Here is a 23,640-nt window from a genome sequence, read left to right on the forward strand (position 1 = left end):
GTACTGAACTCTGAGATGCGACGGTGATTTGTTGCCCGACTGAAAAACCGATATGTTGAAGAACGAGAAGACAAAACCAGATAGCTATACGGAGAAAAACAGGCTTAGTGTCGACAGTTCAGCCCCTTCCTCGCCATCCTTCTGCACGTATCGTTCGCCAGCATGTCACATTCTTTTGCGTGCCCCCTTCTTCAGGTACCTGGGGCTACCGCTATGGACTTGTGTAAGCCTTCCCTTCGCGATGTGAGGTGAAAGCGTGTTTCTCTTTTTTCTCGTTCGGCTGCCGTCTCGCTTGTGGAGGAGCGTTTGCCCGCGGTGTGCGTATGTTTGGTGTGAGGCCTGTGTGCGTTAAAAGTAGCCGTCGATTGCTGCCCTCCCCGCCCCCGGACTTGAATACACAATGGGTAAAGGGAAAAAAAAACGAAGGAAAAGGCGCCACGAGGGCGCGAGGTTTTGTGGGCGTTTTGGGGGTATGTCGGTGGATGCATTGGCCATGGTGATGACCGTTGCCTTGTGCAGTGTAGACGTCGGTGTGTTTGTGCATACATGAGGTACGTACCGGCCGGTGTTTTGTGCCCCTGACACAGCCGCACACGTAGGGGACTCTATGTGAACGGAACGGTGTGCCGCGGGTGGTGATTCCACCCCACCCCACCCCCACCTCTCGCCCTCCTCCTGCTCCCCTCTCCAGCCCCTTTCCTCGCTTCTAATGCACATGGTCATCATCGAATACGTATGCGGTGAGCGGGTCGCCGCGAGAAAGTGTGTGCTGGAACAACGGATTAGGCGAAGAGACGAGCCGAGCGCTCGGCGCCATAATCCCCCGACGCAAGCCCGTAGTAACGGAAAAGAAAACCATGCTTGCACGACAAGGGGAGCGGGCGCTGCAGCTCACGTACGCGCATCCACCAAGCCTTTGTCGACGGTTTCGTCATTGCCACACTCGACATTGATGGACGGTGCGAGCTGAGAGGGTTGTGCACTGCCATCGTCCAGCATGCACGCTTCGGCCATCCTAGTCGAGTGTACGCTTTTCTCGTTCTCCCTCTACCCGCATGCTTCCACACAAGCAGACCACTACTTCATCTGTGACATGTCTTATTCTCTCCATCTTCCCCACCCCCTTTCTCTCTGCTTGCCTGCGTCGGTCGCACTGCCATTGCAAGAGTCTTCAAATCCCCCTCGCCGCTCTTCGTCTTTCCGCTGCCACCGCATTTCTCTTCCACACATTCGTCCGAACCGTCTGCACGTTGAGCGTGCCCGTGCCCCTTGCGACTGCGGCTTCGTTGGTGCATAGTTGTCGCTTCCAGTGCCTCTCTTCTGTTGACACACACGCACGCACGCACACACACGAGTCTGTCAACCGCGCAGAGTGCTTTGCGGCTTGCGAGAGATTTCTCTTGTGCTTCTGTCTGTCTGTTCCTGTACCCCTGCCTCCGTTCACGGCACCCCTTTCGCTTGCATTGTGCCTGTGCCACTCTCTCTAAGTGCCCTGGTCAGGCTCGCCGCGGGTGACGCTGTCCTCGACTGAGTCTCTGTTGCTCGCTATCTTTGCTGCGCTTCCCTCGCCTTCTTCGACCTCCACCTCTGACGCAGAACGCGGCTTGTCAGCTGAGGCGTTCGTTACGTGCGTGCGTGCGCGTGTTTGGATCTCGCTTCGGCGGGCCTCTCTCTCTTCCCGATTGTGCGCACATCACCGTTGCTGTGCGTATATGGGTCGTTAACCAACACAGTCCTCTAAGTCTTACCCACCTCTCTTTCCGCCGCACTGACACATTCTTACACAGACACGGAACACGAGGCCAGCCCTTTTCGTCGCCGCGTCCCTCTGGTAATATAAGAGGGTGAAGTGCATGCGCACGAAGGGCAGCCGCGAGCTGGAAAAGTGACACAAACGAACGACTAACAAGGAAAAAAAGCCCGGTTTGTCTCGCGCGGGTTTCTCTGCTCCCGCCTGTTCTCTGGCTTTCCGTGGCCCAGCGTTTCCGCTTAAGGAAGTAGGCCGTATCACATTTGCATGCGTGCCTACCCAACGCTTGGCCCATCTAACGAGCAGTTGTGGTTTTTTTGTCATGTTTTTGAGTATCCTTAAATTTGCGTTCTTTCTGCCGTAGCAAAGGTCACCCGCTTATTTTTTGTTTTTGTTGTTCGTGGCTGTTGCCTCCTTTTTGCATACATACGTGTCTCGTCGCGTTTTCTCCCGCGCCCTCTGGAACCTCTGTGTTAACGTCTTATCGTTCGGCGTATCGGTCGAGAGGAAAGCCCGTCAAGTTACTTTTTTCCTTGTCGTCTGTTCGCCCCCTCCCACGCCTTCCAACCGTTTCTCCCGTGCTCTCTCTCTCTCTCTTCATCTCATCGTCGTGGCGATTGGAAGGTTGTGCGACAGTTCTGTCTCGTATGTGCATGGCTACGCCTTCAGCGCACTGATCGCCATTTTATTTCCTTTTTTTATAGTTGTTTGTTTGCTGCGCATTACACCAGGCTACGCTCTTCTCAGTCTCCCTCGTTCTCACTCTGCATTTCAACTCTACAGCGTGTCTGACGACTCGGCAAATCAATCATGCTCACTGTGGAGCAGGCAGAGCAGATCGCGGCCGCGATCGAGGTACCTGACTGGGTCTTGACAAAGTCTGCGGCACTCGTGTATAGCTGCTTCGGCACCGCCGCCGATGCTTTTGAAAGCAGTATCAAGATCAACTTCCCGGCGCAGCATGCGTTCGTGGAGGCGTGGATGCGTGCGCGCTCCCACCCTTTTGCGGTGCGCCTGCCGTACCTGAATCCGTGGCACGGGATCGCCTCGATCCTGGCCTACCTGTCCTTGATTGTCACCTTGCGCCTGCTGTATCGCGTACTCGGTAAGTTCTCGTGTCGCACCCTCGGGTTGGTGCACAACCTCGGTCTCCATCTTCTCTCCTTGTACATGAGCCTTGGTCTCATGATCAGCGCGCGCGCCGCGGGGTACTCGCTCTGGAACAACGCGGCCGGCACCTCCCCGGCCGAGTGGCGCATTGCGAAGCTGATCTGGCTCTTCTATGTCTCGAAGGTGGTGGAATGGTTGGACACGGTAATTATGCTGTTAAAGCAGAACTACCGCCAGGTTACCTTCCTGCACGTGTATCACCACACGACGGTTTTTGTGCTGTGGTGGTTGGCGTCGCTGGTCGCTCCTGGCGGCGAGTCGTACTACAGCGCCATGGTGAACTCTGGCGTCCACGTTTTCATGTACGGGTACTACTTTGTCACGCTGCTCTTCCCATCGGGCATCGTGCGCGACGTCTTGAGCAAGTTCAAGTTTGTCATTACGAAGGGCCAGATGTGGCAGTTCGTCTTCAACTGCCTACAGTCCACGTACGACCTCGTGTGGGTGCCGCGGGAAGAGCTCAAGTACAGTGCGGTGCTGCTGCAGATCCTCTTCTGGTACATGATCTCCCTCCTGGCGCTCTTTGGCAACTTCTTGGTGAAGAACAAGAACTTCTCGCACCGCCGCCGCGTTGATGCCGCGACTGGTTCGGGCGCGAAGGAGGACACGGCGGGGAGGTCCTACGGCGACCGCACTCACGGAACCCGTGTGAAGGTTGGGATTACCAACATGCAACTGGAGACGCTAAAGAATGAGAAGGTCGCGGAGCTGAAGCGGCTGATGCACAAGAATGGCAACGGCAACGGACAAAAAGCCTCGCTCGAGGCCACGGCAGGCAGCCGATGATGGACACCTCGAACCCCGCAGTCCTGGAAGACAGTGTTTCCTGCGAGAAAGGACACTGCAGTGGGTGGGATGATTTCGTCGGCACTAGATTTCCACTTTTGGCTGCTTCGCCACGGTGCTGCACCGTGCGCGCCAAATAGAGCGCATTATGATCTCCGTGTGTTGTGTGTGCTTTTGTGTGTCCCAGTGACAGCGAGTACCCTTTTTGTTGTTTTGTTGCAGCACTATATATCGGCGAGGGCGTGTGTGCGTCTCTCGCCCTTGGGCTACGCAGAGCGAATCAATGTGTCTGTGTGCGGGTAAGCTTTCCGTTTTCCTTTTCTTCACATTCACACAGGCGGGAACTCGCACATAGTCGAGCGGTTAGTGGCAGTACGGATGCGCCTTGTGCCCCTGATGCACCGATGGAAATTGCTGCAGTGCTTTTTGTGTTTTGTGGTGCCTTTCTTGATTGATGAATCTTCGTGTATCTTCTGGTTTGTGTGTGTGTGTGTGTGTGCCTGTGCTTCGATTCATGTTGAGGTTCGTTGTTGTTGTTCTCTTTCTTCTTTGTATGGAGGGCGGGGGCGGGGAAGACGTGTCATGAGACGCCAGAGATGCCTGCCCTCTCCTGTGTCCTGTATACATGTGTTTCGTATTTTGCTCTTCCTTTCCACATGCATTGCGAGTGGTGCATTGATTTCGAGCGATGAGGAGGGAGTCGGGTGGGGTGAGAGGGGTGGGGAAGGGGCTACGCGAGTTTCTCCCTTGTGTTTATGTCGCATCTCTCATTCCGTGGGTGTGTTTACACCTGGCTTCCTCATTGCACATCTGCTTGCCACCCATCGACCCAATTTCTGGAGTATCTTCGCTTCCTTTTTTTCTTTGTCTCGGTGCTCTCTCTCTCTCTAACGGCACGATGCGCTCAAATGGTAGATGTTGGTGGAGGACAGGGTTGTGCACTGTGATGAATTTTGGCAGATGCCACGACCACCGTATGTCGTCGTCGGCCACGTGGGCTCGCGGCCCTTCTTCCTTCTTTCAGAGAGCGTGCCATCTGTACACGAAGGTTGAGGAAACGAAGAGCTCTTCGTCCTCTGTTCTTGCCTTTCTGTGCTGTGCGCCAGTGAGGAAGAATTCACCGCCTTTGTGGTGTCGCGATGACGCCTTTTAGCAGGAATTCATGTGTGTTCGTCGCTCGTGTGTATGTGCACCGAGCACAGCCGCTAAACCTTGTCTGTTCCTTTCTCGTTCTGCGTCAACTTCTTGTGTTCTTTCCTCCCACGCTTTTCAGTTACTCTAGCCGATGCGCCGACCTGTGTGCTACTCTTCATGCGCACGTGTCTTGCCCACGGCCATGTATGCCGGCTTACTAAACGAATCACATTCCTCTGCTTTACATCGCTTTGCTCACTGACGCGCAGAGGAGGCTAGGGATGCAGGACGCCCCCTCCCGCCTCACCGCAGCGCATGCGCCACGTGAACGGCAACGGCAGGGGCGCCCAGACAATTGCTCGTGGGTGCATGTGACAGGGGGCTGCGCTTTCATGGTCTCTCGGCCCCCTTCTCTCCCCCCCAAGCACAGCGCCAGTGCGCCGTTCTTATGTGGCGGCCATCCAGGATGCACTTCTCTCCGTGCGCATGCGCAGATATGCAACCGTGCTCCTTCACAGCAACTCTCCCCACTTTCTCTCGCTCACCACTGTGGCCAACTTTCAATCTCTTCCTTCACCATCTCTGCCGAAGAGCAACCCCGTCTCGCCATTCTGTGAGCCGTTTGCAACATCGCGTGTTGCAGTAGGCCGCAGATGAGCTCATCATCGGCTGTCATCGAGGGGCACGCCAAGGATCGCTGGAACTTCCGCATTGAGGATGCTGGAGTCCCTCCCACGATGGTGGCGACGTCGTCGTGGGTTTTTCTGTCCTTTATCGCAGCAGTGCTCTTTCTAGAGGTGCGTCCAGCAGCAATTCGCCGCGCGCGAGCATCGGCAGAGCACAATGCGTGCGTGATTGCGGATGATGTGAACAGATCTGCGCACACTCGCCGGCTGTGGCGTCTGCTGTTGGCCGTGTGGACATGCGCGCTTTACGACGTGGTGCACCGTACCTGCAGCTACTGTGTGCTATCGGCCCACATGCTCGCTCGGCGTCGCTTGCTGCCGCTGGGTAGAGACTTTTTGTGGGATGGGCTGTGGACGGAGTGGGTGAACTGGGTGCGCTTCTACGTTCTCTGTGCACCCTCCGCGACGACATCTGCGGCGGCACAACTCACATCATGCGCAGACTGGAAGCTTCCTGGGGCGGGCGCACTGGCCTATGACCAGTACCCAGAGTACGCGGCCTTGAACGTGAGTAGCCCGGCTACACCATCTGAGGTGAGGCTCTACCATAGGGTGTGTCTCGTGTCGCTTGCAATCACTTGGGTGGCGGTGGTGGCTTTGCACGGGCAGTACGCGCTTCTGCGTCGTCTCTTCTGCAGCGCCGCGTCGTCGGGCGCGACGAGGTCCAGCAAGGTTGTCGCTGATGAGCCAGCGCGCGCGCGGGAGGGGCAGGCAATGTGCGCACACGACCTCACCACAGCACTTGACGCCGCGGAGGCCCCAGGTGATGATTCCTGGGTAGACAGCCCCGAGGCTATCGCCGAGGAGGCGCGATGGCGACAGCAAGACGAGTACCTGAGCCTCCAGCGAGGGTCTGCGCATTCAGTGGGCATGTCTGCGGACGCTCCTGCTTTGCCTACCTCGCATCTTGTGTGGCAGTGCTGGCCATCTCTTGCGACCGCCGTCTACGCGACACTCTACGCCTTTGTTGGCGGACTGCCACTCCTCATGATCCTCCTCTTTCCTGCAGCCATTGTGATCATCTCTGTCATGGCAATGCTGATCACAGTGTAACGGGGGGGTGAGTAGAGTGTCTGAGTCCGCCATGGACTTTTCTTCTCCGAACGGGCATCACCGCTACCGGGAACCTGGGGCACCGCCCTCCTCCGCTCTTTTGCTGCCTCTGGTCCTTTTTTTTCCGCGCTTATCCGTTGCAGATGGCGCGATCCCGTCACCATCTCCAACACCTCTCACCACACGGAATACGCGTGCTGCATCCTTTATCAGGGAGGAGGAGTAGGAGTGGTGAGGGGGGGGTGATCCCAACAACACGCGAGAGAGCCAGGGCGAAAAAAAAACGAACGGAACCACATCCACGCTCGCTCATTTGTCCACAAAAAAAAAGCGGTGCGGTGCCCTCCCTCGCTCTTTCTTTTCCCGCGATGCACATGCTGAGCGGCGGGCAAGCAACTCGTATTCACGCCCTCCAGTAATTCCGAAGCACGGCGAGCACCTACGGCTTCCTCTCCTTGGCGATCATGGACACTGAAGCGGTGTTTGTGAAGGCATGTCTGCGTTATCCTCTTTTCCTCTGTCTCGTTCTCTCATTACGTGTACACTGCGATTTCGGATTGTCGTGTGGGCATTGCTCTCTTTATCTTCCCTACAACACCCCTGGATCCCGTGTGTGCGGCAGCAAGAACCCTCCTCTTCGGTAACGCCGCACATGCGCGATCTCACGTAGACGGCTGCGTCGTTTGTTTTCGCCGAAGGTACCGCCTGCTCGCACGTTTTCTTCCATTTCGTTTGCTCAACCGTCAACTCTACCGCCATGAACTCTGACGAGTCGTCAGCGTTTAGCTACGTGCTGGAACTGCTGCTCTCGCCGCTAGAGGAACCTTTTCGCCGGTATCTGGACATCTGCGAGGATGTGCACATGCGCGACGCGAGTCGTAATACAATGCTTCACTGGGCCGCCACTGTCGGCAACGTCGCTGCCGCGTATGCGCTACTTCAGCATGGCGTCGAGGTGGATGCCCGCAACGTGTACGGCGCGACGCCGCTGCACTTGGCCGCCGCCTTTGCGCCAAACATGGGTGTGATGGGCCCTCTCTTGATGCAGCATGGTGCATCGTTGACAGCATCACTTAGCTCCCGGAATGCGACCGGGGTGGAGTCCCTATTGGCGTCGAGGGGCTTGAAAGCAGTTTGGACATGGATGTTTGAGCTGAGTGCATTGCTTCAGCAGAATGATGACAGCAGTCCCTTGCTGTTCCGGTTTGCTGGTTCATCGACCCTCCCCTCTGCTGCGTCAATCAGGACCATAACGCCACTGCTCTGTGCGCCGGAAGAATTACAGCAACTGGGCCAAGGCCGCCGAAGCAGTATGCAGCGGCGATGCGCAGCAGCAGGCATGCGCGCGGTGCCGATCCCACGCGCTCCAGCTAGGCGGTTGACTCCGCGTGGTGGTGGCGGCCACCTGCTCCTGCAGAAGCGGCCGGCGCAACTGGCCTTGTCACACGCCGCAGCAGTGGAAGCCTCGTCGTCTGCTACCGCCGCCTCCGCTGCGTTCCTCCGCAGCGCGACGGCGGAAAAGGAAGCTGCTGTCGCGCTCTTTGCCTCTCGTGAGGCGGCGGGACGCATCCAGCTGGAAAAGGAGCAGGTGGAAGCACGTCTGGAGATTTACGTGGAGCTGTGTGCTCCACTCTGGTCTTCGTATACCTGCGACGCAGGGGACGAGGTGGATGTCGACTCGAAGATGCCTGCCTCGTCGTCTTGGTGGGGCACTGCGGGCGCGGTGGGGAGCCCCGAAGGCGATGATACTTACGCCGGCTTAGTCGGGCTCGTCGTTGCGGTGCTTGGCGAAAAGTTCGACGTGAAGGGCGGCCGCCAACTCTTTGTTCAGTACAACGAGCCTGCCGGCGTGGACGGCGCCCATGTCGCTGAAGTTTGGTGTCCCTTCAGCTCCGTGGCTCGTGACCCCGTGGTGGTCGCCTACATCGACCGCTACAGCCGCACCTACGGGCTAACAAACTCCGTAAGCGTGAAGGCTGATGCGACCCCGTCGATCCTGAACGGCGACGGTGGCTCCGGAAGTCCCCTCGACACCATGGAACGAGAGCAGCTCGAGGAGCAACTGCGGATGCTGCCCCGCAGAGACTTGTCCAGCCCAGAGAGCGCAGTGTCGCTGAATGCCTCCACCAAGCAGCTCATCCCGGTCGCGGCGAGTGAACTAAAATCGCCGGATGAGTTTTACTCAGTGAGGGATGAGTCGACACCACCCGTGTCGAGGTCCCCGAACCCCGCGACGCTGACGGGCGAACTCGCGTCGCCACACCCGCGCCCGTGGTGGGACGAAAAGGATGGTGACACGTGGCATGTTGCGCAAGCCCAGATGCAAGAGATTAGCCCTGTGCAGGGGGTTTGGCCGGCCACGGCACCAGCAGTGTCACCGGAGCTGATGCCCCCTCAGACAGGCGCGGAGGCGGCGCAGGAGACGGCCGCGAGTGCAGTAACGGACCACGCGGTTGTGGGTGAGCGTTCGCAGCCCGGTCGAGATGACGCTTGTGCTCACCTGTGCCAGCACTCCTCGCTGGGCATGAACAGAGCCGTATCAGGCGCCTCCTCGACGGTGCATACGCAGCCTCAGGTCAGTTCTCTACGCGACAGCGCCAGCGGGATTCTAGAAAAGGATGAGCGTTACCATTTGTCAGAGACACAAAAGACCAAGTACAACAGGTTCCTGCGCGACTCGGCGTTGCAGCGACTGCACAAACGCCAGGGGCGGCTCTTTGCTGGCGCTTCTGGTGGCTAACACGCGGCGGACAGAGGAGCTGGCACACACACTAACAGAAGCCCAAGGCACTTGCGCTGACTTTGATTCGTGCCATTGCCCATACGAACCTCACCAGCTATCAAAACATTTTGCTGTTCTATGTGAAGCATATTCCTTGTTTTCTGTTGTATCCCCCAAAGGCCACTCCCTGTTGTTGTCGTTTTTCGTTTTCGCCGTCCTCTCTGTTCCCTCACCTCCACGCAATGTCGAATTTGATGTACAGATTACACCCCTCAGTTCTCTTTAAGACCCCTTCCGCTTTTCGTTGCTCGCGGTGCGTAGGCCGCCACGCATAGATCCCATCTCTCCGCCTCTGTCTGTCTATCTGTATGTATATGTGTCGTTATGATGTTTTTGTAATTTGGTCGTCTCTTACATATATTTTTTTTTGCGTTTGCTCTGTTTCACTTCCGCGTCATCCTCTTCCCCGTCTTCCACTCCTTCTATCCCCCCCCCACTCACACGGACACACATACGGCCACGAAACTCGCCAAGCAGTGGGGAGGGGTGGGGGGCTGTGAAGGTCAAAACAAAAGTGAAGGGGGGCGTTGATTTTTGCCATTCGGGCAGCGGTAGCAAGAAAAGGGCGAAGGTGAACAACGTTCGCCGCACGGCTGTCTCGCCAGCATAGACATGTGGGCTCCTCCGCGTCGATATCTCTGCTGGAGGCGTCAAGAGAAGTGCTGCACCTACCCCTTCCGGCGTAGGCTGATGTGTGTTCTCTTTCTTGCGACGGTTTCTGCACCCGCAAAACGGTGCACGTCGGGCAGAGAACAGCCGCCCACGTCTCCTCTTTTCTTTGCATCTCCCGCCCCCCGTCTCCCCCCGGCCCTCCTCCAAATACGTACAGACAGACACACACAGCGGGGCCCGCAGACAAGAAAAAAGGCAAGAGAAGGAGAGGGCGATGGAAAGGAGAAGGCCCCATGCAACACCGACTTCCACTTACGTCTTCTTGCGTTTATTCCCCACCCCACCCCCACTGGTTGGAACTCGGCGGCTGCATCAGACGAACGCGCCAGTGGTGGTGCTTTAAACCACTCTCTGCGCTTGTTGGCTCTCCTCTCTTCCCTCCCTGTCCCACATTTCTCCACGCACAAAAGCCTGCACGCGCAACGACGAGGGTACTCGAATATCGAAGCCTGCTATTGATGTCGCCTCACGGCATGTGAGGCGATGCACTGCAGCATGGGGGGCGCTGGCTCTGTGGGCTTCGCACTTCGCCAGCAGGAGTTGCAGCGGGCTATCGAAGAGAAGCGGCTCGAGTTGAAGCAGCTGTACGAGCGGCAATGCCATGTGAGCGCCGCGATGCTGTGCCAGGGCGACTTCGAGGACCCCCGAGTGATGAGAGATCGGCCCCAACTGCGCATTCGAGGGTCACCTGCGGAAGCGCGGCCCCCACACCGTGCAGCATCGCAGACGCCGCCGCCGGGTGACAGAGGACTATCGGAGAGTGTCGCCTTCATCATTACATCTGAACTGCGCCGTCTTCGTCCTCGAATAATGCCCCAGAACCCTGACAGCCGCAGTGTCGTCTGGGGAGCACGATCGAAACTCACTCAGAATCGACCGTCTCCGTCGAAGGAGTTTGCGGTTCGTTTGTCTCGCCTGCACAAAGCCTCCGCACCCTGCGCGGCAACTGTGCCGGAGGCGGTAGCAGTGGCAGCTACTAAAGAACCGTTGAGTGACTCCCCGGATGTTTCGCCGATTGCGGCGGAGTGCCCCGCAGATCAGGCTGATGTTTCCGCTGCATCGTATTTGAGCAGCAATTCTACTCTCTTCTGTGACCATGGAGGGGTGAGCGGTCTCGGCCGTGGTGACGCCGAAGGTGCTCGCCACGTGCGGTTCTCGAGCCGAAGCCCGCAGGTTTCCACCTTCTCAGTGGAGCGATCTTGCGTTCCGCTCCAGGAGGGATTCGATGCGATGGCGGTGGCGGCCGCCGCAACGCCAGGGCCGTCGGCGAGTGATGGGGAAAAACGGACACCTGGCCCAGAGCTTGACTTGATTGAGAAGGCTTCTTCTGCGCCTCTCGACACCGCCGCCCAGCGGGTGCGCACTCTCGCGATGAGTCCGTTTGTGTCTTCGCGGCATTTCGCCGTTCTGTCACCACGAAACACTGTCTCTTGCTGCCTAACGCAGGTCGAGGAACTGCGCCACTCTTTGCTAGCGGCGCCGTCGAACGCCCGTTACAGTGGGCGCGGCTTCGACGATGACACTCGCCCGCCAGCGCGGCGGGTTCAGGGTTTGAGGATGCCGGTGCAGCCGTCGGTGATGGACAAGCAGGCTGAGAGAGAGGGTGCCGCGACGCCTGCCAAGCGGTGCACGTTGGAGCGAACTCCTGACCTCGGCGATTCTGTCGGTGCGGCCGCCGTCGACATCAACTCCACCACGATGTCCGGTGCACTTGGTCTGGCCGCGCCCGTCCCAAGTGGTGTGCCTGTAGCCCCCGTCATGTGTGAAGCTTCTGAGTGCGCCACGGAGAACTCGCCGATCTTTCTGCGCCGCCCCGAGCGGAGAGCTGGCCCGTCCACCCAAGATTCCCATGAGTCCCCGCTCTTAACGAACATCACGAACCAGCCCCCCAAATTGCCTGAACCACCGTCAAGGCTGCGGATGTCACGTGAGGAGAGCGCCACCGCCGTCCACAAGCCGAAGAAGTGTGTACGCTTTCGTGAGTCTGTCGAGCGATCTGACAAAGGCACCTCGGGGACCACATGCAAGCGACGGCGTCCAGGTTGGCGGACCGCGCCTTCCTCCGCTTCTGCACCGGCTACTGCCGGTGCGCCAATCGCGATGCCGGCCGAGTTGTGTTGCGAGCAGGAGGGCTTTGGTGCTGGCATCCTCCTAGCTTGCGGGCCGACACTCTATTTTGATTGAGATACTCTATCGGCATTCCTGGGTTGGGGTAGTCCTGGTGGTAGTGCAGAAAGGACTGCTGCCACCGTGGTGATATCTCGTGCGCGAAGGACTCTGCTACAGTGCTGTCTGTTTGAAACTGCTATGCAAACGAACTAACCAAAAAAAAAAGAAAAGGAAAGATCACGCTGACACCGACATCGGATGAGGAAGGGAACGGCAAGCAGATATGCTGCCATGTACTCGTCTTCCTGGGAGAAGGCACTTTACTCGGCTGAACCTGTGGGGCTGTGCGGTCGGTGAGGTGGAGGGGCGTGGGTAGGGAAAGCGTGCAGTGCCAGTCCGGTCTCCCACTCTCTTTCGTTCAATGCTGTTGTGGGCTCGTATCGCGTCTCAACCGTTGGGGGCACACAGGCACCAAAGCAAGCCAGGCCGATAATCCGCCTCGCCGCCGGCGCACCCTGTGCAAGTGGTAAATGGCCTTGCTTGCTCCTCTGTCGCCCTCTCTTTCCATCGCAATCTTTTGTTTTTCCTTTGGTTTTCTTGCCCCACAATATCACGGTCGCGCTCTACTGGCGCGCAGCTCTTATTCACTCTGCTCTGTCGCTCGTGCTCGTGTCTCGGTCGTCGTCATCGTCGCTGAGCTCGCGAACTTTGCGTTGGCGCACGAATTCCACATTTCGCCTCTCCGTCACGCGCGCCGTGTGTCCCTCAGTCGTCCTTCTCCCGTTTCCTTGCGTGCTCTCCCCGGGAACCATGTCTGCCCTCGGTGACTTGTCTATCACCGTGCGGAAGATTGCCGAGGATGTGAAGAGCTTGAAGGCCGCCTACGAAGCCAAAAACGATGACCAGTGCAACAAGCTTCTGGCGGACATCAAGCGTCGCATCATCGTGTTCCCCACCTTCCTGAACCCTGGTGCCAGCAGCAACACCCGGAGCGAGGAGCTTTCACTTGCGCGCGACTACCTTGAGCTCGGCGTCCTGGCCTCGGCGCACCAAAAGGACCTTGCTTCCTTCGAGGTGTACTTTAACCAGCTGCAGCTGTACTACAGCGACATCGGCTCCGATGAGCTGCCAGAGTCGCCACAGTACCTCATGCTGCTCGGGCTGAACCTCATCCGACTCCTTGTGTGCAGCCGCATTGCTGAGTTTCATTCCGAGATGGAAAAAATCCCGTTTGCCACGCATGGCTCGAACCTGTACATCCGCTTCGCCGTCGGGCTCGAGCGGTACCTGATGGAAGGCAGTTACAACAAGCTCCTCACCTCACGGAAGAAGGTGCCGTCGAATGAGTACCTGCCTGTCGTGGAGATGCTGGAGCAGACGGTGCGCGACGAGGTCGCCAACTGCATTCCTGAGTCGTACAGGCAGCTGTCCATCCCGGCCGCGCAGCGGATTCTCATGGTGGACACGGAGGCGAAGGTGCGCGAGATCGGCGCGGAGCGGGAGTGGGCGCTGTCCGCGGACGGCACGCACTTTGTTTTCACCCGCGAGGACGACACGCTGCAAAAGGAAATCCCTTTCAAGGAGATGATTGAGCAGCACATCAACTTTGTCGCCGACCTGCAGAACATCGTGTGAGCATCTCGCTGCCGTGCGTGTGCTGTGCGCATCTCGAGGATGTGCGCGAGCTTGATGAGAAGGGGGTGGTGAGAAGACGGCGAGCTTCGCGCACGGAAGCAATGGAAGTCATCGGTGCGGTTCCTCTTCGGTTTGTATTTCGCGCATGCCCTTCCCCCTCCCTGTGTCGGCCCTGTCCTCCACGTCCTAGACGGCTTTTGAGGAGTGCGAGACGACGTGCACGCAGGGCATTCTTCCCACTTCTCACGTCCCCCACACTCAGACCACCTTATAGCCGTGAAAACCTCGTCGGACCAGCCTGTGCTTTGTGTCTGCGTGTGTGCGGGTTTTCGCGAGGGAGTGTTGGCACGCGCGCACCGCTCTCCTTCCGCTGTCTCTTGGTCCACGGCTCCCACTCCCTTTTATCTGCAGATGTTTCATTGTTGGCGTTGTCTGACAGGCCTGTGCACAAGCAACTGAAGGTACCGAATCTTGAGCTGCGCCGGTGTTTGGGTGTATGGAATGTCTGTCACGGTGGTGACAGACATTCCATGTGTACTGCCTGGACAGGTGCGTGCAAGGGTGTACACCCTTGGTCGGCTGCATTGCTCACACACACACACAAGCAAAACGTGCCACGTTTGAATCGATGAGGCCACTTCATGGCGCCCGAGAGAAGGAAAAAACGCGTGCGCAGTACAGGGAAAGCAAGCAACAAGAAAAGTAGGGATGTCACCGTGGTGTCCCTTAACCCCCTACCCCTCCTTCTTCTGCGTCTTCCGCTGACACAATGTACACCACTAAGGCCTCACGCGCCTCTCCCCCTCTCGGATCTCACGACGGCTCTCCTTCCTTCTCCTCAATCCTCGGTGTCGAAACGAGAAGAACGTTGCCACCGTCTCCCGAACGGGCGAGCACAGTCACCTCACGCTGTCGGTGGGTATCCCGCCGTTACCCGGTGTTTCAGAGGAAACACGTACACTCCCTTGCGTAGAACGCATTCAAGAACGCGACAGATTCAACCGCACCTTGGACGCTTGACTTCACAATGTTTCTCACAAAGCGACCGCCAGCAGAGCTGATCATTCGCCGCCGCGACGGCACAGAAGACCGCTTCGTCCAGCCGGCTGCAGCGGCTGTGGAGCAGGCGTCGCGCACCGCGACGAACGACGACCACGAAGAGACGTATCAGATCGTTATGGAGTGCGCGCCGTACACCGCAAGCTTCAACGCCCTTCTCGCCAAGGATTCGGTGCACGAAGACTCGCGGCAGATGGTCGCCCTCGTACATCATCGCATGCATTCTGAGGGAATACCTTTGAACACGCAGACGTACAACTTGCTGATGAAACGAGTCACCCGTTTCACCGATGGCGCCATCTTCACCCTCTACGACGAGCTCAAGAGTGAGGGGCTCAAGGAGAACAGTAGCGTGCGGCCCAACATGGAGAGCTACATGCTACTGTTTCGCGCATGCGAGCGCAGCGCGCTGTACAACCGGGCCTTCCTCTTCTACCAGCAGCTGCGAGAGCAGTTTCATCTGGTGCCCGAGACAGCCGTGTACAACACCCTGCTGGGGTACTGCGCGGCCGTCCGTGACGTGGCACAGGCAACCTTTCTTATCGAGGAGATGAAGCAGCTCAACGTGCAGCGCGACGTGAACACGTACAACTGCCTCATGAGTGTGATGTTGGAATCAGCGCCGTACGAGGAGACGCTGAAGGTGTTTCAGGAACTGCTCTATCTCAACTTGAAGCCGACGATTCGGAGCTACAACACCATCCTGAAGGCGGCGTGCCGGCATGGCGATTATGACCGTGCTTTCCAGTTCGTGGAGGAGATGAAGAAGAAGGGCCTCATCCCGAATGTGGAGACGTACAACTACCTGATCACCGTGTGTGAGCAGCGGCTCGACTACGTGCGCGGTACTGGCGCCTACTCAGCAGAGCGCCGCACACGGGAGCAGATTCTTCAAGGCTTGCAGGCTATTGCCGAGCTCGTCATGACACTCCTGCGCGAGATGCGGTCAATCCAGGTGTGGCCGGACACCTACACCTACAACAAAGCGCTCAGCATCCTTCGGAGCTGTGAGGACGAGCGGGTGTTCGTTGTGTACAACGACATGGTGTTGCACACGAGCGAGATCGTGGACCGATCCAGAGGCGCTGGCCGTGAACCCTCTTCGTCGTCGCGTAAATGGGGGATAGCGAACGGCAATGACGATGGCATGCATCGGGCCGATGCCGGCATACTCTTGGAAGAGGCGCTCCAAGCGGAAGACGAGGAGGAAGTGGGTAACATGCGCAGCGATGCCGTTCGACCTAACCTGGAGACCTGGCGGCAGATGATGAAGGCGTGTCTCTTCTACCAGCACTACACATTGGCGAAGGAGGTGAGCGCAGACATGCGGAAGAGCGGCATGACGCTGAATGCCTCGCTGGGGCTGCTTCTTCTGGAGGTGTGCTGTGCAGCCAAGGACCTTAAATGGGCCGAGGATGTGGTCGCGGAGCTGAAGGAGCGGGACGTCCTCATCGATACACCGCTCATGAACGCCTTTCTCCGCGTCCTCTGCGCGGTGGACGCCGGAACGGCTATCTTCTCCGAGTACGAGCAGATGCGCATGGGCATTCACCCGACCGGCGCCTGGGCCAACACGGATACGTGTAACATTGTCCTGCGCTACGCCCACGCGAAACCGAGTAAGGCCGCCTTTGCCGAAAGTCTCTACACGATGATGGTGCAGCCCTACTCTATCGCAGCCGCCAACGAGGAGACGTTTTGCATTCGCCTCGACGCTTTGACGGGCAAGATGGATGTGCCGGTGGACAGTGTAGTCGCCTTCGTGGAGGATGTGACGCACAATAGTAGCCCCCTCACCGTCGCCTTCTATCACTCTGTCCTGCGCTTCTTTCTCGTCCGCGACGATGCGCGCATTCAAGTCTGGTTTGATCGACTGAGCGCGGAGCACGGCAGCTCCGCCAATGCCAGTGCACCAGCCGCGGACGTGCAGTGCTACACGATTCTGATGCAGTACTACCTCGCTCACGCGCGGTACGATATGGTGGAGCAGCTGTTCCACCAGATCCAATGCAGTTCGGAGCTAGAGGCGAGCACCGAGTCCTACTATGCGCTCTTTGAAGTCGCCGGTCGACAAGGCGACGTCGCAGCGGTAAGGCGGGTGTTCCACCAGGCCTGCGTGAACTGCATTCCTCTAGACGTGCTTTGCTACAATAGCATTTTGAAGACCCTCGTTGAGCACGAGGAGCCTTTTGTGTACGATGTGCTCAGCGACATGAAGGAGCACCGAGTGCCGCCAGCAGAGAGCACGATGGCCGTCTTCCTCGCTGACGCGCACGGACGCCAGGTCTTGGCGGAGGTCGTTTCTCGCGCCCTCTTTTACACACCACCGCCGCCGATCACGCTGCAGAAGATGAAGGTGCGAGGGGAGGGATGAAAGAGATGAAGAAGCTGCAGTGCTCATCCCGATTTCATGACAAGCCAAACGCAAGGGTGATGGGGGGGGGGACAGGATGCAGGCCCCTCCTGCTCTCACCCTGCGCATGTCTTGGAGCTTGTCTCGCCGTGGGAAAGGGCATCTTGTGGGCGTATGTGTGTGTCTGATGTGTGTGTGTGTGGGGGGGGGGGGTCATCCCCGTGTGGAACTATGCTATTTGATGTACACTACTTGTGCGCGCACAAGAGCCAACAAAACAGCTGGAACTCCGTTTTTTGTTGTCGTTTTCCCTTTGCGAATAGCGCAGATACACAGAGACGGCGTGATGATGGGTTTGCCACTGCACGTTGGGGACATTCCCATCTTCGAAAGTGTGGTGCTGCCCGCTCGTCCAATCAGCGCGGTTGCTGGCACTCTTCGCCCTGGATACTCATCTCTTTTTCTTCGTGTTGTTGTCTGGTGAAGAGGGATGTCGTGTGTGCGCGTGTCGCCACGAGTTGGTGAGCGCCCCTCTCGGGCGGTCGATGCGGGTGGGAGCGAAAACGGAAAGGGTTGAGGGGGTGGGTGGCAGATGCCGGAAGGGGCGCAGTCCACGGGACCACCTGTGCGTCAGCCTTCTGTTCTTCCGCCCTCCTCTCGCTCATTTTGCCACGCTTCACGCAAGCCCTCACGAGTGTAGCGAAATGCCGATGCCGCCCTTCGCACAAGTGCACAGGCACATCTCAGGCACTTCAAACTTTCTCTTGACATCTCTCGCGTGTATCCTTTTCCTCCTCTATCTCATTCGTTGGTTATTCGCACTGCATGTGCAACCCACAAGGCTGCTCGTCCCTCGACCCGCCTACTGTTTTCTCTCCTTTGTGCGCGTTTGTGTGTGTGTGTGTGTGTGTGTGTGTCGGTGTTTCTGTCGAGGCACTGCGCTACTCTCTATAGCGAGGGCGTCTGAGCACGTTATTCTGTTTGGCTGCCCTCTTGCTTTCAAACGGGACTACTGAACACCCGTTCGTTGTCAGAGTGCGCACGACAGCTTGTACGGTTTGGGCAAAAAAGGAGAAGAGGGAGGGAGAGGCGTCGGATGGGGAGTGGAACGGATCTCCGTAGGCCGGCACGACACACACACACACACACTTTACTTCGTAGCTGATACCTCTTTTCCCCATCGTCACCTTAGCGCCATGGCTGAGACGGCCGGCGTGAGAGGCCGACGCACCTTCATGGGACGTCAGCGCTCGCAACATGAGGTGCAGACAGAGGCGTCCTTTGTGCCAGGTTGCAACAGTCTTGAGTACGCTTATGATCCGCTGGCGAGTGAGCAGTACGCGAGTCTTGTGGAGCTGCGGCAAATGATCCATTCTTGCCTGACCCTCGTGGCCGGCGACGTCTACGATGTGGTCAGCTTCAAGGATATTCTGTACCATCTTGAGAGTGAGATGCCATCGTCGCTGCCTGTCACCGACCTGCTGCTTCTCTCCTCTCGGCTGTTCCGGCGCACCGCTGAGCTTGGTCGGCTGCTGAGCTGCTTCTTTGGCGTCGTTTTTGCGGACGACCACAACGACGAGCACTTCCGCTTCGCTGAGGTGCGTCTGCTTCAGCGCGAGATCCGTGAGCTGAAGAGGCAGCTGAGCGCGTCGGAGGAGGAGCGGCGACGGCTGAAGGAGATGCTCGACAATGTCGGCCAGGTGGCATACGACCACGGAAGGGCGGTGGAGCTGCTAGAGACGCACAACAAGGTGCTCAAGAAGCAAAGCACTGCCTTGGAGGACCAGATGGCGCTGCTGTTTCATCAACTCAACTCGGGACTCGAGGGGCACTGTAAGGCCGCGTACCAGCAGGTGACGGGAGAGATGATGGTGCAGGAGAGTCTCAACCCCGCACGCATCACGTTCCGGCAAACCATGGATAGCCTCAGCGAGCAGCTCCGCGGCTCACGAGGGCTTATCACGGACGTTCGGGAAGTTCTGCTGAGCTGCAGCCAGGGACGACGGACGGGCGAGGCGTACACGGCAGTCGAGCCAACCGTGCGATTCAAGCTCAAGATGCTGGAGGCAAATTTCCAGCAGCTTATGGGCCGGTTCACAGCGGTAAAGGACACGGTGGTAGAAACGGCACAGGAGCTGATGAACGCGCTGCAGGAGCGCAAGAAAATTCTCTGCCTCTCCTTCCAACACATTCGTCTGTACGACCTGCAAAATGCGAAATTGCGCAACGCCCGCGCCATCCTCGCGCAACTGCAGCACAACACGTCCGAGGTGGTGCGCCGGATACGCGTCACCTTTCCTAGCGGCAACCTCACCTCTGTTGATCGCTTCGGCAATATCAGCACGCAGCGGTGGCATGGGGGGTACACGCTGGCGACGCTGCGCGGATACAAGTTGACGGAGCAACAGCAGCAAGGCGAGGGCGAAATGTCTGAATTTGCCCGCAGCAGCACTGCTGGACCTTCCTTGACTGCGGGAGCGTCACGTATGCTACCTGGCCTCACGGAGTCGCAGATTATGGCAGCGGAGAGCGAGATGGCGGTAATTGACGGGACCGTTCACAGTGCCACACCGGTGGCTCTGGCGCTGTCGCCTGGCCTCCGCAGTATGCGAGTGTCCCACTCTGGCGTCACTCCTCCACCACTTCGCACCTCAGCTCCGCCGAGCGGCGGCGGCTCCAAGTTGGCGAGCGCGCGAGGGTCAAGCAGCACGACCGGCATGCCAGTGCCCGTCAGCGCTCCCACGAGCGCACGGAGCGATGACCCCGATGTGCTGCCGTTCGACACCGTCTCGGCTTTTCTCGACCTGATGCACGATATCGATGACGACATGGATGAACTGCAGGGCGCGTTGGTGCTTGACGACGAGATGGGCGCGTTCCTGAAGATGCTGACGCTGTCAGCGTCGACGACGCCGCGCGCCGACGCCCTGGAGATCGCGGGCGGCCTTACCGGACGTGCGGCACTGCTGGAGCAGCAAGAGTACAACATGGAGACGGCCTTGCAACCCACTGGTGGCCGGCCTGGTGGCACCCGCGGCGCACCGAGCTCCGCGTCTGTCTGCACCGGTAACGAGAGCTTCACGGCACAGGAGGCCAACTCGTTCTCGTCCTTGTTCTCCAAGCTGGGCAGCCCGAGTACGCCCTCAGAGGCGCGTGGCGGCTCTCGTGCCGAGAACGCCTCCTCCGAGGCTGTAATGGCTCGCCAGGCGGTGCAGCTCCAGCGCCAGCAGAAGCAGATCGCCAAGATGCAGGAGGACTTTACCTCGAAAGTCGGCTTTCTGCGCCAGGTCTACGAGGCGCGTATCGGTGATTTGGAGGTGCGAGAGACGACTGTAAGCAAACGACTGGGCCTGGTAGGGGGCTCGCCCTTCCAGCGCGGCGCGGGAGACAGCGGCAGTGCTCGATCGTCTCCGGGAGTCGGGAAGGGCGAGGAAGACCCGCGGGTGTCTAGTAGCCCGGGTGACAAGGAGAGGCTGACGAAGCTGCGAAAGGAATGGAGGCAGGCCAAGGGCAAACTGCAACCGAATCGAAAACTGCGCGAGGCCACGGCCGAGCAGCTGCAGCTCATGCAGAAGGACGAGAAACTCTGATGGGGCAGTGCGCGTGCGTTGTCCATCTATGCGACGGGTCAAGGCCCGCTTCTGCAGTTTTCACTCGGATTACAACCGCCTCCTACACACACACACACAGGGAGGGAAGCATAGAGCATCTCAAATATTCAATCGTGCTCTTCAGCCGTTAGCTTCGCCACAAACATCGATCCACGATCTTGCGCTGCATTGACAGTCCGGGCTCTGCGTCGCATCTCACGACCAAACCGATGTATATATTAATGGCGCACGTGTGCCGCATTTGTGGCACCCATCAGTGGTTGTGGCGCTGTAGTGTGTCATGATGAACGCCTCCTTTTTTTATCGGCGCATGCGGGCGCGCACGCCTCTGCTAACTGCCACCGCCTCGCACTGCAAATGCGGCGGCATGAGTGGAGCACAAAAAAACTGGCAAACAAAAAACGAGTGAAGCAACGAATGCGTGACATCGATGAGCTTACTTGCTCGCGGTGAGTGAAAACAGGGAGGGACACGGTTCAGCTGCCGAGTGCGGATGTGAGGAAGTTCAGCGGTCGCCTTCAGGCTCCAACGCCCTTGCAAGTAGACCTCCTACCCCGCGCATTGGACAGAGAGATGTCCTCGCATCCATTGCCGGCTGCGCGCCCGCTACTCCAGTAAGATGTCTCCTTTCGTCTATCATCACCGTCGGGTTCTGTGTTCGCACGGTACGCATCCTTTTGCGCGATGCTTCCAAAACACTGTACACTTCTCTCCCTCCGTTGCCTTTTTTCCTCCTGCTCTGCAGCACATGGAGCTTAGCTCACTCCCCGTTCTCCTTCCTCTCGCCCTTCGCCGTATCCGCTACTCATCGCATTCGGCAAAGTCTTGCGTGGGCGTATCAAAAAAAAAAAGGAAAGCGAATGATTGCCCTCGCCCTGTAACTCATTTCCTCGCTCGCTAGTCATCATCCACTGCCATTCATTAGGAGTCACTTGCTATGGTTTGCTGTCTTTATCATCTTTTCTCCCTTGCCCTTTTTTGTTCACGGCGTCGGCGGCTCTCTGCGCATCATCTTCGACCTATTGCGTACGTCCGTTGTGTGGCAGGTGACAGCTTTGCCTCGCTACTCTCACAAACTTACACGACGTCGCATGCGGGCACGTCGAATATCTCTACGCGTTCACCCTTCCAGGCTGCTCCTCCCCCATCGTTGGCGCGCACCCACCCTGCGTCGCGGAGCGTACGCATCTCCTTTCTGCTGCTCTTGTGCCCATGGCTGGCCGCAACTACGTCAGCCCCGAGGATGAGCGGGCATTTGTTGCCATCCTCGCCAAGGACCCTGAGTGCAACCAGTGCTTCGAGTGCGGCGCCCCCTCCCCGCAGTGGTGCGATGTCATGCACGGCACCTTCATTTGCCTAAACTGCAGCGGGCAGCACCGCGGCCTCGGTGTGCATCTCTCGTTTGTCCGCAGCTCCACTATGGACGGCTGGGTAAAGTGGAAGCCGGAAAAGCTGCGTCAGATGGAGCTGGGCGGCAACCGCCGCGCGCGGCTGTACTTTGAGGCGCACAAAGTCCCCAAGACCCCCTTGAAAGCCCGCTACGAGTCTCTCCCAGCTCTCCGCTACGCAGACATGCTCGAGTCCGAGGCGCTTGGCAAGCCCTTCAACGAGGCGTCCTGGCAGCCGCCAGCTTGGTACACGCGGCTGAAAGCCGCGGCGAGCCTCGCAGGGCCGTCCCCAACGTCATCGTACCCGCAGACGGACCCGAACCGCTTCGCCGGTGTTGGCTCGAACGGGCAGCCGCACGTGATGTCAGGCAGCAGCGGCGGCGACAGTGAGTGGTACTCTGCGCTCTACAGCGGATGGAGCGCCGTGTCGCAGAAGACAGCCGAACTAGCGCAGCACGCCACAAAAGCAGTTCAGAGCGCCGACGTGGAGGGGATGCGCAGCAGCTTGGCGCAGAAGTGGGCGGGCGTGTCAGCCACAGTGTCTACCTACGCCGCGGACCTGCAGCAGCGAATAGCGGAAGGCGGCGGCCGCGACAAAGACGACGGCCTTGACCGCATGCTCCAAAACGCGCGCCAGGCGCAGACGGAGAGCGGCGTAGACAACCGTGCCGCTGGCCAGACTCGGTACGGCCACATTGAAGGCAGCAGCGGTGACGGGCAAGGCTCTCGCGTCGCGGTGCAAGCGAAGCCGGTCGGTCCCGCGTCACCAGAGTCATCGCCAGTATGCCAAGGGCGAGTGCTGTGGCAGAGCGTGTCCGCGAGCTCGCCAGCGGAGAGCGTGACCGCCTCTTTCTCATCTGGTTGGGGCTCACCCACTCGAGCCAGCCCCAGTACCGCACTTCCGCAAACACAACCGACATCGAGCCGCCCCGTGAACCCGCTCGGTGGAGGTGGTGCTGGTGGTGGTGTGAGTGCTTCCCCTCCTGCACCGCAGTCGACGAAGGACGAATGGGCCTGGGATAACGAGTACTTCTAACGCGCCCCGCGAGTCATGAAAAGGGACTAGAAGTTTGACCGCGTGTTGCTTGTTGGGGTGGAACGGGCATACATATATGTGCATGCACACGTAGTGTTCTCATGTGTATGCGTGTGTCTCTCCTCCCCGTCTCTGCGCCGCGCTGCGGTCGTCTCCCTCCGGCGGCGGCTTAGTTTGCAGCAGAGCGCGGGCTCTACAGCGACGCGGTGCTTGCTTATATCATGTTGCACGTGAATGGAGGGTTGTGCGCGCACCAGGCGTTGTGTGCGCGTCCCTCTACCTCCAACTCGGTGTATGTGTATGCGTGCATGGCCGGCTCGATGCGCTTCATCTCCACTTGGCATCTCTCTCCCTGTGTACCTGTGGGCAGCGAGTTCTCCTCTCTGTGCGAACCACGGCAGCCCCTTCCCCGTTGC

The 23,640-nt window shown here is 58.6% G+C and overlaps 8 protein-coding genes across 8 annotated transcripts; all 8 read left to right on the top strand.

Moving 5' to 3' along the window:
- Window positions 1-2,560: 2,560 nt before the first annotated feature.
- LDBPK_321220 (long chain polyunsaturated fatty acid elongation enzyme-like protein) lies at window positions 2,561-3,706 on the top strand (the record flags this gene model as incomplete). The annotated part of the gene is made up of 1 exon (XM_003863490.1): window positions 2,561-3,706. One exon carries the CDS (start codon window positions 2,561-2,563, stop codon window positions 3,704-3,706), a length of 1,146 nt encoding a protein of 381 aa, XP_003863538.1.
- A 1,787-nt stretch (window positions 3,707-5,493) lies between these two features.
- LDBPK_321230 (hypothetical protein, conserved) lies at window positions 5,494-6,579 on the top strand (the record flags this gene model as incomplete). The annotated part of the gene is made up of 1 exon (XM_003863491.1): window positions 5,494-6,579. The coding sequence occupies one exon, from the start codon at window positions 5,494-5,496 to the stop codon at window positions 6,577-6,579; it is 1,086 nt and encodes a 361-aa protein (XP_003863539.1).
- A 757-nt stretch (window positions 6,580-7,336) lies between these two features.
- LDBPK_321240 (hypothetical protein, conserved) lies at window positions 7,337-9,319 on the top strand (the record flags this gene model as incomplete). Its single annotated transcript, XM_003863492.1, has 1 exon — window positions 7,337-9,319. The coding sequence occupies one exon, from the start codon at window positions 7,337-7,339 to the stop codon at window positions 9,317-9,319; it is 1,983 nt and encodes a 660-aa protein (XP_003863540.1).
- Window positions 9,320-10,516: 1,197 nt separating this feature from the next.
- LDBPK_321250 (hypothetical protein, conserved) lies at window positions 10,517-12,217 on the top strand (the record flags this gene model as incomplete). Its single annotated transcript, XM_003863493.1, has 1 exon — window positions 10,517-12,217. One exon carries the CDS (start codon window positions 10,517-10,519, stop codon window positions 12,215-12,217), a length of 1,701 nt encoding a protein of 566 aa, XP_003863541.1.
- A 735-nt stretch (window positions 12,218-12,952) lies between these two features.
- On the top strand, window positions 12,953-13,777 carry LDBPK_321260 (proteasome regulatory non-ATP-ase subunit, putative; the record flags this gene model as incomplete). The annotated part of the gene is made up of 1 exon (XM_003863494.1): window positions 12,953-13,777. The coding sequence occupies one exon, from the start codon at window positions 12,953-12,955 to the stop codon at window positions 13,775-13,777; it is 825 nt and encodes a 274-aa protein (XP_003863542.1).
- A 1,027-nt stretch (window positions 13,778-14,804) lies between these two features.
- On the top strand, window positions 14,805-17,210 carry LDBPK_321270 (hypothetical protein, conserved; the record flags this gene model as incomplete). Its single annotated transcript, XM_003863495.1, has 1 exon — window positions 14,805-17,210. The coding sequence occupies one exon, from the start codon at window positions 14,805-14,807 to the stop codon at window positions 17,208-17,210; it is 2,406 nt and encodes an 801-aa protein (XP_003863543.1).
- A 1,175-nt stretch (window positions 17,211-18,385) lies between these two features.
- On the top strand, window positions 18,386-20,779 carry LDBPK_321280 (hypothetical protein, conserved; the record flags this gene model as incomplete). Its single annotated transcript, XM_003863496.1, has 1 exon — window positions 18,386-20,779. One exon carries the CDS (start codon window positions 18,386-18,388, stop codon window positions 20,777-20,779), a length of 2,394 nt encoding a protein of 797 aa, XP_003863544.1.
- A 1,233-nt stretch (window positions 20,780-22,012) lies between these two features.
- Window positions 22,013-23,224, top strand: LDBPK_321290 (ADP-ribosylation factor GTPase activating protein 1, putative; the record flags this gene model as incomplete). The annotated part of the gene is made up of 1 exon (XM_003863497.1): window positions 22,013-23,224. The coding sequence occupies one exon, from the start codon at window positions 22,013-22,015 to the stop codon at window positions 23,222-23,224; it is 1,212 nt and encodes a 403-aa protein (XP_003863545.1).
- Between the last annotated feature and the right edge of the window lie 416 nt (window positions 23,225-23,640).

This window comes from Leishmania donovani, chromosome 32 (assembly GCF_000227135.1).
Source record: "Leishmania donovani BPK282A1 complete genome, chromosome 32".
Lineage (NCBI taxonomy): Eukaryota > Euglenozoa > Kinetoplastea > Trypanosomatida > Trypanosomatidae > Leishmania > Leishmania donovani.